We start from the raw sequence: 13760 nt of genomic DNA, 5'->3' as shown, positions 1-13760 counted from the left end.
AATGGGCAATTGAAAGAGCCATGCAGCACTTCCAGATGAACACAGCATATTTTTACAAGTGAAGCTACTTTAAAACAGCAGATGAAAATTAAGCCACAAAAGCCCACAAGACTTTAAATTGAAGAACAGTGCACTTTTCCATATGTGCAAAAGTAATAGTTAAGGCATTATTTGCATCTATTAATAAAACTTACAGATCATGTTTTAGAGATAAAAGTAATCTTAAATAGCATTTGCTCTACCATTTCCTCTATTGTAAGACACATGATCAGTGTGATTATTTTATATAGTATATTACCTCCACTGGAAACAAATAAACTGTAATCAAATCAATATAGTAACTTATAATTGGCATTCAGAATAAAGAATATATGATAATTGAACTCCCTAAAGTTATGACACAAAGAAATAAAATTCCTTAAAAGCATATCAACAAAGAGCCATTATTAGAAATTTATAGACTAGTACATTTCAACTACAAGACAATAGAAGCTCTCTTATTTTATAAACTTGTGTTTATGATCAGAAAGTAATTAAGACACATACAGGTAGTCCTTGATTTGCTTGATACCACATTGACTAAAATTTTTCATATTGGAACTATGTCTTTGCACTGTTATATGTTAACTGAGTATTGAGAGAAAAAAGAGAATGAGAAGATAGAGGAGAGGAAGAGTAGACAAAGGAAAGGGGAGACAGGAGAGAGGAGAAAGAACGTCGTTGTCTCCCTTTCCCCTTCCTTGCATCTGCAATCTCCCTCGGCAGTTGATTCTTCTATGCAGTTAACAAACATCTCTACATCTTCCCTACTAGAAACTTCCATGACCAGTATCACCCTTTCCAAGGCATGCTATGTGTTCATTGGATTATTATCTGATAACAAAACAAAATGTCAGGGTGGTTTAATACATACAACTTCTCCTGATTTGGCATCTGTTAATTTTTAAAAGCTTTTTTAAAAATTGCATACTTGGAAAAGAATATATATGTACAATATAGGAAATAACGATCTAGTTTAAGGAACCAAGTATTCCTGATATCTTCAAAATCCTCTGTCCAACTTCCCTATGCTTTTTTAACTTAAGAAGTTAGATCTTTTTAAATTGCATCCTAAGTATTTTGTTTACATCAACACACTTTTAAAAGAACACCTTCACAGTATTTATAATCACTAATAATCAATTTTGGCTGATTTGGAACTTTATATAAATGACATTCATACTCTGTTGCAGCCAACTTTTCCCACTCAATATTGTGAAGTTCTTTTGTAGTGAGGAGGGTATCCATAGGTCATCTGCTTTCATTGCCATATGGCAATATGTTGTATGACCCTCCTTCCATTTACTTATCCATTTTTTCTTTAATGGGTATTCAGACCATTTCTTGCTATGGCTTGTGCATTATTCCTAATGTGGTCTCTAGGAATTGCATTCATATTTGTATATTCACTTTGTGTAGAGGAGCTTGTTAATTATCTTGCAATGATTATTAATGGAGAACATGTCCATATTTTAGCCATTTAGTTATACTTTTATGAATCTATTCAGGTCTTTTGCATGTTTATTCAGTTGTCCATTTCTTCCTTATTGCTTTGTATTCTGGATATGAGCTCTTTGTTGATTAATGACTTGCAATAGCCTCTTTGATTCTGTAGCTCATTTTCACTCTTAATTTTATCTTTTGAAAAACACAGGTTTTTAAAAATTTTGTCTAATCTACTATAGTCCCAATATGGCAAGTCCTTTTTCTGTCTGTTTATACTACAAGTTTGTGAAAAAGCCTATATTCTCAAAAGTTCTCTTAACCTTGAGATCTATAACCTAGTGTAAATGATTTTCATATATGATGTGAAGTACTAATCTAGTATCATTCTTTTTCCTATGGAAATATGGTTAACCCCACACCATTTACTGGAGAAACCATTCCTATCTTCTCTCATCATCCATCACTGTGTCCCCTGGATGGATTGTGAATTTGTTGCTGAGCTCTCCATTTTGTTGCAGTAATGTGTCAAACCCTGTATTCAGACCATACTGTGCATTGATGGCTGATTCTGAAAGTATTCCCATCTTGTTCTTGTTCATCTGCAATTTGGCTATTCTTGGACTTCTGCATTTCTATATAAGTTACAAAGGCAGCTTGGAAACACACTCTCTCTCTCTCTCTCTCTCTCTCTCTCTCACACACACACACACACACACACACACACACACACACACGCACACACAAATACACCAATATACGACACATGCTGATAGTATTTTGTTGTTGTTGTTGGGGATGGGTTGCCGTTTTGCTTTGCCTACCAGACATTGGAGATGCATGTACAATTTTTGTCTGACTTTTCCCCATAGGGTGCAATCCTTATTTGTCACATCCTAGGGGAAGGAGATAATCTTTTGGTGTTTGTACTGAGTTCACTGTAATATCAAATTAAGTTGACCTCTGATTTTATACAGTACTCAGTTAGTACTATTTACCTTTCTGCCAAAATCTTAGCTGAAGCTGATTAGAATTTCCTAGGATCTGAACTAAGATTGGTTGCAAGATTATTTACTTTAGGATTATCATTGGAATATCTTTGTCTTCTATGAGAAGAGTTTCCTCCCTGACATTTTTTTTTTGATTTAGATTTAAAATGTATCTTCTTATTTTGTGATATCCCAGTGTTAGATTTTTCTTTTCCTTATCTTTTTAATGAAATGTTGATTTTGTTTCACTTATTTCCATTTCTATTTTTAGAGTTAACTATATAAAACATAATGTGCCTAACACACATAAATTTTCATTGAACAACTAAAAGCAATGAAAAGAAAAAGTAAAATACACCAAAGAAAATAAATAAATAAATCACCAGAAACAAAGTGATTCTGTATGAGAAATGAAAAAATTTTAACAAGAAAAATGACTAATATTACTCATTTTATTTTCTTACCAAATAATATAAAAACAATCAACTCTTTCCTCATTACATGCTATTTTGCCAGGTAAAATATTGTGTCCTTTAAACTCTAAAGATATTGTTGTTGTTTTATACTGCCAGTATTTATATGCAACTGAATGTTAACCTATTTTTTTTCCTCCTTATTTTCTCTATTGCAATCATGTTCTTCAACCTTCCTTTGGAGAGTTTCCTTTTTAATTTTTTTAAAGAATAATCTTTAGAATTACCTTTACTGAGCATATTTTGCTGATAAACACAGTTTTTGCCAACCTAAATATGTTTGTGTTTCATCATATTCTTTAAAGTCACCTCCACAGAGTATGCAGGTCTAGGACTTACCTATTTTTCTTAGCATTATTACTGGCTTTCATTATTGCTGTTAAGTTATCTGAAAACATAGTATGTTTTTTCTCTTTGGATGTTTTAAGATCCTCTGTCTCTGTAGTGTAGCACCTTTATTCTGATGTTTCTTTTCATGATATCAGCTAGGTATTTCTTTCTGAATTGAGGCATTTTGTCATTCATTAAGTTTTTGTAGTTCAATTCTATTTCCAACCTTTACATAGTCTTTATATTCTCTATTGTCTTATGTAAGGAATTAGTTCAAATCCCTTTACTTTGTCTTTCAGATCCTTTAGCATTTCTTTTTTTCCCTCTGTGCTATATTTGTAGCATTTCTTTAATTTTATCCTTAAGTTTATTAAGTTTTCCTTTAACTGTTTTAATCTGCATCTGAATGTTTAAATTTTATTTTAATGATTTTTAAATATTTTCTACGTTTATTGATTCTTTGGAAAATCTGCCTACTCATTTTTATTCTGAAATTTTCTATGTATAATACCCACTCATGTCTTTGAGCATGTTAAATATAATTATTTTACATTTTTATGTCTTATTTCTCATGCAGAATCACTTTTTTCTGGCACATTATTTATTTATTTTCTTTTATATATTTTACTCATTCTGCTTCTTTTCATTGCTTTTAGCTATTGTGAGCTCATGTTCAATGAAAATTTATGTGTGTGAACTGGCAGGGCTAGACTGGGGCATTCTTTCACAGAGGAATTTCTTCTGCTTATGCCAGATACCATCACACTACCAACCCAGTTTCATTTTAGACTAAGTCTTTAAACTGAAACCTAAGGGTTTTCAACTTCAGTTGGTAGAATTTCTTTCTTTTTTTTTTTAAAAGAAAGAGTGAGAGAGGGAGAGAGAGAGAGAGAATTTTTTTTTAATATTTATTTTTTAGTACTTGGCGGACACATCTTTGTTTGTACGTGGTGCTGAGGATTGAACCCCGGCCGCACGCATGCCAGGCGAGCGCGCTACCACTTGAGCCACATCCCCAGCCCTGGTAGAATTTCTTATATGTGAATACCAAGATCATCATGGCTCAGAAGTCACTTGAAGGAGATAGAGATTGTTAACCTTTCTAGCTTTCTACTTTCCTTTTGTTTTTAGCCTCTGAGAATTTTTGTTAACTCTTTTGCCAGTTCAGCAGTGCATTTTATTTTGTTTTTATTCTTAGGAGTACTGTTCTGTAAACAGTTTTCTGAATTGTCAGAAATGTGGCTTCCTCATGTACTTTATACCTGTGAAATCTGACATCAGCTGGTGTTTACTGGACTGCTGTTTCAAAGATACTATTTACCTCCTGGTGACACTTAATTGGCACTAATATTCATTCTCAAAGTTCTTATTTCCTTCATCTTTCACAATATCATGTGACTCTTTACTTCATCTGCTTTTATCTCTTGTCTATAATGTAACATGCATTTTTTCATGAGTCCATCTTTTACCTTTTTCTATGCTATAGCTTTCTTTGATGGTTTCCTTCAATGACATAACTTCAATTACCATTGCATCTCACCAACTGTTATGGAGTTTAACTAAGAAAAACAGCTAAATTTCTTATTCTAATATGATACTCCAGCCTAATTTTTTGGACATACAGCTCAATACCCCTCTAGTTCAGTTCCCCAATTTTAAAATGCCTAAATCTAAATTAATCTTGCCTCCCAACTAGTTTCCTTTCCATGTTCCCAACTCCTATTATCGGCACACTAATCCTACGAGAAACCTATGTAAAATCCCAGGATGACTCTTTCTGCTAAATTTTCATAACTTCAGCTCAAAGCAAGCCATGTACCTATTTTAAATCATCAATGATTATATTTTGTCCTCAGACAAAATTTAACTATAGATTGAAACTTAAGCTATAGATGCCCTTGCCTGCTACGTTTCCAAATTTGTCTTCCAATATTTACCTTTTCATGCTCTGTGAACCACTTAGAATAAATTAATAATTATTGTTCATGTGTGTCTAACGCTTACAAATATAAGTGCCCTTCCTAATTCTGTTACTCCATCTCAAATACCCTTCCCAACATCTCCAAGAAGAGAAAGGTTTACACTGGCTAATCATGAGCCCACAGCTGTAATTCCAACTATTCTAGAGGCAAGAGGATAACAAGTTCAAAGCCAGCATCATGCAACTTGGCGAGACCCTGTTCAAAATAGAAAATAGAAACAAAAAGGGCTGGGGATGTAGCTCAGTGGTAGAACACTCCTGGTTTCAATCCCCAGTACTGCAGGAAAAAATGAAAAAGAAAATCCTGGGCCTCAGTTTTAACAGGTGTAGTTTTAAATCCTAGAATTCTGTGTTTTTCACAGTCAAATAATCTTGACCTAAGTGTGGATTTTCATCTGTCAAATTAGAATAATAGTAAAATATTTCAGGGATGAGTGTAAAGATTAATATAAGATTATACACATATGGTGGTTAATACTGTACCCAACTTTCAGGAAACAAGAGTGTTAAATAGCATTTCAGTGTTTCCAATATCCATCCAAGTGTAGTAGAGACTATACTTTCCCACTTCAATATCTGTTTCTTGTGATTCAGATGTCAGGAATCTGAATGTTGATATTGCTGCTTCCAACACCACTACCACAGCTGTCTCTCACAGCCAAATACAAGTCATGGAACCCTGTAAAACTGATTCCAGGTATAGTGAATGGGTAGAAACCACTCACATTATGTAACCTAGTTTACGAGCACAAGCAACAGCAAGAACACACCTTTGATTTCTCATCTACCGTCCAATGTTCACGTGTGTTTCTAATTAACAGAGTCAAATTTGCCTCCCAAGAACTCACTCACTCTGAAAATCCAGGAGAAGATTTTAGCTCTATGATCTCTCCAACCAGAGTTAGAGCCAAGATCAGGAAGGCCAATCATAATATCCACCTCACAATGTATTCAAATGCCATTTCTCCAGGTTGTTCCTGAATTTTTGCTAGCTAAAAATAAGTGTTCTTCCCCTCCTCTGTACTGGTAGTTTTCAACCCTCACTGAATAGTAAAACCACTTAAAAACTGAAAGATTCTTAGTTTTCATCTCTGCCTCCAAAAAATGATTTATTGGTTTGGGATACAGGTGTGTGCACCTTAGAAATTTTAGAAATTCTTCTAATGGCTAGAAACACAGCTCAAAATGTTTATAACTTTTCATTTCTCCTTATCACTTTTTAACTTTAGTGATATATTAAAATGTTCTACCTACTAGATTATAAACTCTCTAGAGATGGGATGTGAGTCTAATGCATTTTTACATCCTTCACAGCTTCCAGCAGATTACTTTGCAAATAACATATACTTTACATGTTCATCAAATACTTGAATAAATGAATGGTGTGTGCCTTGCAAGAATATTAAAGATAAAAAGCCCAGCATCTAGTCCTTGTCTCTCTCCTCCTTGACATGCCCTTGAGTTATGAAATCTATTCTGCAAAGCATAGTAAAAATGTAAGTGGATAGACCGATCATGCATGAGCCTTCTTAGCATTAACCCACTATAAAATATAACAACACAAAATGATGTTTTGTTTAAAAAATAATACCTAAGCAACATTCTTGGATATGGAAACTATTGCCAATGAACTCACATTCTTTTAGGTAGAAATCTAAAAATACAAAGGATGGACCTGGAAAAACAAAGCCAAGTCTATTTTTGCTGATTTCTGAACTGTTCTTTCCTCACATGTTCTTTTGATATATTAGTGCATCTCTAAATCAATCTTCTAAAACCACCATATGAACCATATGATAAAAATTCTGATCTTCACAAATTAACATTTAGATCCCTGAGACAAAAACTGCATAGTCCTCCTCCTCTTTCCTACAGCTTCACCTGTTAGGTAATGATCAAAAACAGGTATTGACCTGCCTTCTAGATACTGTTATTCCCTGAGTACTTAAAAATGTTTACATTAGGGATAAAGAAGAAAAGAGAATGCCAAATGATAATTAGAAAAGAATTGGGTTTTAAAAATGACTTAGGGGCTGGGGCTGTAGCTCAATGGTAGAGTGCTTGCCTCATACATATGAGGCACTGGGTTCAATCCTCAGTACCACATAAAAATAAATAAGGATATTGTGTCCATCTACAACTAAAAATATTTTTTTAAAGTGACTTGGTTGGAAAAAAAATCATACTCTTGTGTTTTGGATATGAGATTCCCCCCAAAGCTCATCTGTGAGATGATACAAGAACATTCAGAAGTGAAATGATTAGATTATGAGAGTTGTAACCTAACGAATTGGGTGGTAATTGTTGGCAGGTAGGGAATGGTTGGAGGAGATAGGTCACTGGAAATACGCCTTTGGGGTTTATATGTTGTTCCTGGTGAGTGGAGCCCACTTTCTCTGCTTCCTGATTTTCATGTCCTGAGTTGCTTTCCTCTTCTACACCATTCCACCGTGGTATTCTGCTCAGGCCAAAAGCAACAGAGTCAGTCATCTATGGACTGAGACCTCTGAAATAGCAAGCACCAAATAAACTTCCTCCTCTAAGACTGTTCTTCTCAGGTCTTTTGGTCACAACAGCAATAAGCTGATTAAAACATTTTATCTCCCTTCCCCATTTAAAGGTCCAAAGAGCTTTAAAAGGCTTTGAAGTTTCAAAGTCTTCCTTTATCCTTAATATGCCCAGGTGAGAATCTGTCCTCAAGACTACCATTATCCAGCTTCAGATGAGATTCTATGTCATTCTCCCACTATCTTTCTTCTTCCTTGATACAATGAGAGTGATTTCTTCCCTCCTTCCCTCCTTCCTTCCTTCCCTGCCTCCTCCTTTCCACCCTTTCCTCTTTCCTTCCTTCCCATCAGATTTCCAATAGTTTAGTTTCCTTAAAGTCTTCCTAGGGAAGTCTCTCCTTACTTTGCTTTCTTTTAGTTCCCTATGAATTCTACATGATTCTAATAGAATTTGTTCACATACAGTTATAATGTTTATATAGTTATGACTCCTGTAATTTTAAGAAACTCTATTTGAAAGTATAGTTCTGTAGTTAAATGACATGAAAATGAGGACTGAATTTCTTAGTGCATTTTTTTTTCCACCAAGAAGAGAGTAAACATTCAGTGTGTTCTCTTCCTCAATTCCATTCACTATCATTAAGGTAAGTAATAAGAAGAGAACAGAGACTTCTTGAAGGCAGAGAGTTCAATACCACTGGGCAAACATTCAATAACTGTTGACATGAACCAATGCCTGCTGTCACTGTACAGTCCCATAAATGCAAATTTACAAGGTTTTGAGTAGTGGACCTGATTCTGCTTTCACCCTGCCCAACTCCCTGATGTTGCAGTAACAAAACAGAATGGAATAAGAAGTGATCTTTGCCTTTTAAAAAATGAAGACATGTGTTCCATTTTGTTAAGAATTTCCTATGGAGCAAAGCATATTAGGATGGAGATAAAGGAAGGACCATATGACCTTATATTTAGAATTCTGACCTAATCACTAAATGAGATCAGGCATTATGATATTGTAGTGCTTAAAGTGTTGTTTGAAATAAACCATTGAAATACTACCACTTTGGGGTTCTTTTGTTTGTTTTGTCATGTAATACACAAGATGTCTCACAAAATGGAAGGGGTCTGGTAGTTCCCAACCCCTGAGAAGCCGTTCTCATGGTGCTATTTTATACATTTAAAATTAAATATTAATAATGAAAATGACATGTTCCATATTAAGTAATGAAAGTCAAAGCTACCTACCTTATCTCACTATTGGAATAAACATTGATCACTGTGAATATGAATAAAAGTTTTATTTTAAGAATTTCCCAGAGAATCTATTTTCCTTCTGTTTCCAAGCTCTTGGTAGCCCTTTGAGTGTGTTTGTATTCACTAGGAAGGGACATTTCTGTGGAATTAATCAAATAGGGAATTCAATGTTCCTTGTAGATAATTTTGGCCATGTCCCATTGGGGACATTCTAGTCTGAATTCTCATCTTTCCTGGGAAAAGACTCACGTGTTCCTAATCCTCATTCTTTTCTCCACTTATAGTGAAGAACAATGTAGTTAAACTGTCATTCAAAGAACTAATGACAATGTGCATTCAGCAAGACACTCTGGGGGAACTTCTTCACTAAAATGAGGCAAAATTTATGAGAATAAGATGTAAAATGTACTAACTACAAATGAGCACCAAAAATACTTTTAGAAAGCATCACTATAATTAACCTATCTTCTAGTTTTGCTAAAATTTTAAGAAGTTACTAGACTGGATAATTAGAAAACATTCACAAATCCTAATATAACCCAGCAAATCCAGAAATTATAAATCCCATCTTCAAAAGGAAAATTAGTGCTACTGCTTTTGATAATAATGAAATTTTCATGTTAAATGCCTAGTTTAAAACTTTTGAAATCTACATATTCTGTTTTTAATGTTTTTTTTTTTAATTTATAAAATAATTAGGATTCATATCCTAGCCCTGGCTTTGTGTTCCATGAGCTTTTATTGTGGAAGATGCTGCTGCTGCTTTTATTCATACCATAATATGCATCAATTTAACTCTATGTCTTGAAGAAGCCTATGGCTGTTCTCTACCATTAAAAGCTTTACCTGCAATTCTACATCTGTGCATTTGCTAGAACCTAGTCCAAGACCTAGGGCTGGGACTAAATGCTACCTACTGAGAAGGTTTTTGGTCAGCTTAGTGTGGGACATTTGCATGGTGAAGTCAAGGAGATTAAAGTTAGCAGAAACCAGTTTGGGGAGTCGTGGGCATATTTCAGGTGGTAGAAGCCACAGGTAAGTAAGGATATCCTAACAGAGGGTTATGGTATAGGAAGACCTTAGGATTAATGAGGAGGGCCCTTACTAGATACCCAATAAGGAGTAAATAAATGAACTAGATAATGGAAATGGACTAGAAAATGGCAAAGCACTTTTATTAATTTCTCTTTAAGTCTAAATCGAAAAGACTGTTGTCATCTACATCAAACTTCACCTCCACACCTCCAGAACTCTCCCAGACAACGAGTGATGACAGTTTGTAAAAACCCTATCCAACAGGTCATGTGTATTATGCTTGAGGTAAAGCCATCCTATGTAAACACACATCATATTCTTATTGATGTACATATTAGCTCCTGATTACTACAGTATTTTTTCTTTTTACAATCTGCCTGTTGGCTTGATGTTTTTATTTTTTTCTTAGAAAACACACAAGAACTGCCAAGATGAAAGAGTAGCCATTCCTAAATCACTCCAAATGTCACTATGACTACAAGCATAATTTTCCTAAATCAGTAGATTTGTGCTGAAGAAATAGAAATTTATTCAAGTGTTGGATTCACATTGTATTGTCATTTATAAAAAGAATTTTACTTTTGTGTGTAAGAATCATTTTCTTATTCACAGGATCAAACCAAAATGACCACTGCTCAATTTGATTGTCAATACTGCACAGCCTCACTTCTTGGGAAGAAGTATGTACTAAAGGATGATAATCCATACTGTGTTTCATGTTATGATCGTATCTTTTCTAACTATTGTGAGGAATGCAAAGAACCAATTGAATCAGATTCCAAGGTAGGTCTCACCTCAATTCACATAAAAACTGACTATAAGCAGCAAATGCTTCGAAATGCCTCGATTCTATTAGTGTTGACTTTTAGCTCTATTTTCCTAATACTTTATGTAAGGATTTTTATATTTCCTTATACTTACATAAGGATTAATTAGTTGTCACTAATGAAGTTCCAGTCACGACACTTAGTACCGTGAAATATAGCATGTGCTTCAATCTTTACATGGTCTTGTGAGGTCGTGTTTTAGGATGATAAACATTAAAAAAGTTAAGCTATTTCCCCCAAAGTCCCACAGCTAAAATATTGAGTTATTTCTTAAATAACAAGTGTATAAATAAATATATAAATAATTGAGGTGTAAAGATGGAAAATTATACTTTCCAACTTAATAATCAACCTCAGCTCCACTAAACCCCATAAGATTTGGAAACCTCCCTTTAAACCACCCATTCTTCCTGCAATGCTCATTGATCACCATTATCTTCCTTCCTTCCTTCCTTCTTTCTCTTTCTCTCCTTCTTCATCATCTTCTTGACTTTGCTTTTATTAGGTGGTATTATTTGTATGCTTATTTATTTAGTTAAATCTCAACGTATAATGGGATATTACAATCTAAAAATTAAAAACAATTCCTGAAAAATATCTTGCACTATGCAAAACGAAACTGGGGAAAATAGGAAAAAATAGCAGAAAGTCAGTGTATTTTCCAGCTCCTTTAGTGACCAACCAAGAAACACCCAGACTCATAATTACTCCACAGTCTCTTCACTATAGATAACAGTATCAATAACAACTTTCCCTCAAGCTAGTAGAACAACCTACTGGCACTAGAGTCCCATGAGTGTTCAGTTTTGTCTTATAAAATGGCCTTTATTGCAAACACATTTAATTAACTTTTATTTACTGTCTCAAAGGATCTTTGTTACAAACAACGGCACTGGCATGAAGGATGCTTCAAGTGCACCAAATGCAAACACTCTCTGGTGGAAAAGCCTTTTGCTGCCAAGGATGAGCGCCTGCTGTGCACAGAGTGCTATTCTAATGAGTGCTCCTCTAAGTGCTTCAAATGCAAAAGGACCATCATGCCTGGTAAGATCTCCTGGGAGCGCTGGTATCTAACCAAAGCTGCAGTGTTTTTCATTAAGGGCCACAATGTGCCCTATTACAGCAGTTCACAAAGCCTTGGGTTTGAGAAAGACAATTTTCTTCCTCTCTTGATCTCACTTCACGTACTTTACAAAATAAAAAGGTTGTTCATTTATTATCCTGGAACAGGTAAATCAGTGTTCTGTGTATTTTAATAAAAACTGATTCATAGATAACGTTTTCAAGCAGAACCTAAATAAATGGTGGGTTTTGTTGTTGTTGTTGTTTGTTTGTTTGTTTGTTTTTTAATAACACTACTTAAACACATTGCCCTGGACATAACAAATGTTCTAAGGAAAAAAAAAAAAAAATCTGCCAGAGGAGATTGGGGCCAACTATCATGTTGTAACTCTACGCAAGCTGGTTCAGGGATCAGTCTTCATTGTTTCTTTTAGGGAAGACAAGTCTCTATGTAAATCATTCCACTTTTGACAAGCATGAATTCATTATATTTTGGTCCTTTACTCTCTCTCTATGGACAGCAGCGTAAGACCTGAAATTCTTTCTCTCTCTCTCCTCCTTCCTTCCCTTCTTTCCTCCCCCATTCTCTCTTTTACACACACACACACACACACACACATTTTCTTATTATGGATTCAAATAATTTTAGAGGCCATAACTATACAATATAAATCTCGGGGGTTGTGCCCTGGGCATTTCTAATATCCTTGTAATTATTATTATGACCCAATTTATCTAAACCATGTGCAGCCATTCCTATTCTCCATTTAAAATACTTTAATATCTCTAAATTGTGCCTTATGCAGCTTTGGAGGAGTTTTCAGTGAAAGAATAATTCATTGTCATCAAGGCTAAACTGTATTAACTTTTCTTTCCCCAGATGGATGTTTCTGAAACTGACAGAATGTAATTTTTATAAAAGGACAATCCGTTTTTCAACTTGGTGTTTAAAATATGGATTTTAAGTAATTTGATCTACACTTACCTAAAGAAAATAAAACCATGCCTGACTAGTACTAACAGGTTCTTACTTTCGGATTTCATAGGTTCTCGCAAAATGGAGTTTAAGGGAAACTACTGGCATGAAACCTGTTTTGTGTGTGAGCTTTGCCTACAGCCAATAGGCACAAAGCCCTTGATCTCCAAAGAGAATGGAAATTACTGCCTGCCATGTTTTGAGAAGAAGTTTGCTCATTACTGCAACTTTTGCAATAAGGTAATTATCTAAAAAGGATGAAACTTGTAGAAGCTTCTGTATCATTGCTTTTTTTTTTTCTACATGATATATTTGGAATGAACTGATACAGTCATATCTGTCTAATACATTCATATTAGCTTTGAATTCCAACATGCACAAAACCACTCTCTGTCAGCGAGAATGACCACCTATATTTTATCAGCTATAAAATTTCATCCAGAACATGAATTTAATTTTCTAGTGGTTCAAGTGATTTGACATTCCAGTTCCATTCACTGCTTCTATAAATGAGTTCATGCATTCTGAGAGACAGTACATTTCTTTTTGAATACAAAATTCTTAGGAAATAATTTTTGATCCTTTCAGTGTTAACTGTTTCAGAGGAATATGGACTTGCTTCACAAAGTGACTAAAGAACCAAATTAGATAAGATCTTAACTCCTCACATGGTGCAATGCAAATGTCTTCTTGGTTTGAAGCTTTGGCATTTTCAAAGAGTGGAAATCTTAAGGGGAATTCGATAAAGATGAAAACACCAACAAAACTAAGAGTTTCAAGTTCTTTTACTTCCAGTTTCAGTGATGCATGCAGGGAGTTGGTTTCCCATGCAAAGTATATTTTC

The 13760-nt window shown here is 34.5% G+C and overlaps 1 protein-coding gene across 2 annotated transcripts in view; it reads left to right on the top strand.

The window, feature by feature from the left end:
* Positions 1-13760, top strand: part of Fhl5 (four and a half LIM domains 5) — a 42577-nt gene that overhangs the window by 17892 nt on the left and 10925 nt on the right. For both annotated transcript variants that reach the window (XM_076859910.2, XM_076859911.2), the window contains exons 2-4: positions 10664-10834; positions 11748-11922; positions 12987-13156. In XM_076859910.2, the coding sequence (XP_076716025.1) occupies positions 10676-10834; positions 11748-11922; positions 12987-13156 (504 nt within the window). In that variant the 5' untranslated portion in view covers positions 10664-10675. The remainder of the gene's footprint in view (positions 1-10663; positions 10835-11747; positions 11923-12986; positions 13157-13760) is intronic.

Source organism: Callospermophilus lateralis, chromosome 6, assembly GCF_048772815.1.
Source record: "Callospermophilus lateralis isolate mCalLat2 chromosome 6, mCalLat2.hap1, whole genome shotgun sequence".
Taxonomy (NCBI): domain Eukaryota; kingdom Metazoa; phylum Chordata; class Mammalia; order Rodentia; family Sciuridae; genus Callospermophilus; species Callospermophilus lateralis.
The sequence above is the reverse complement of the archived record's forward strand: the minus strand, read 5'-3'. Positions and strand labels throughout refer to the sequence as shown.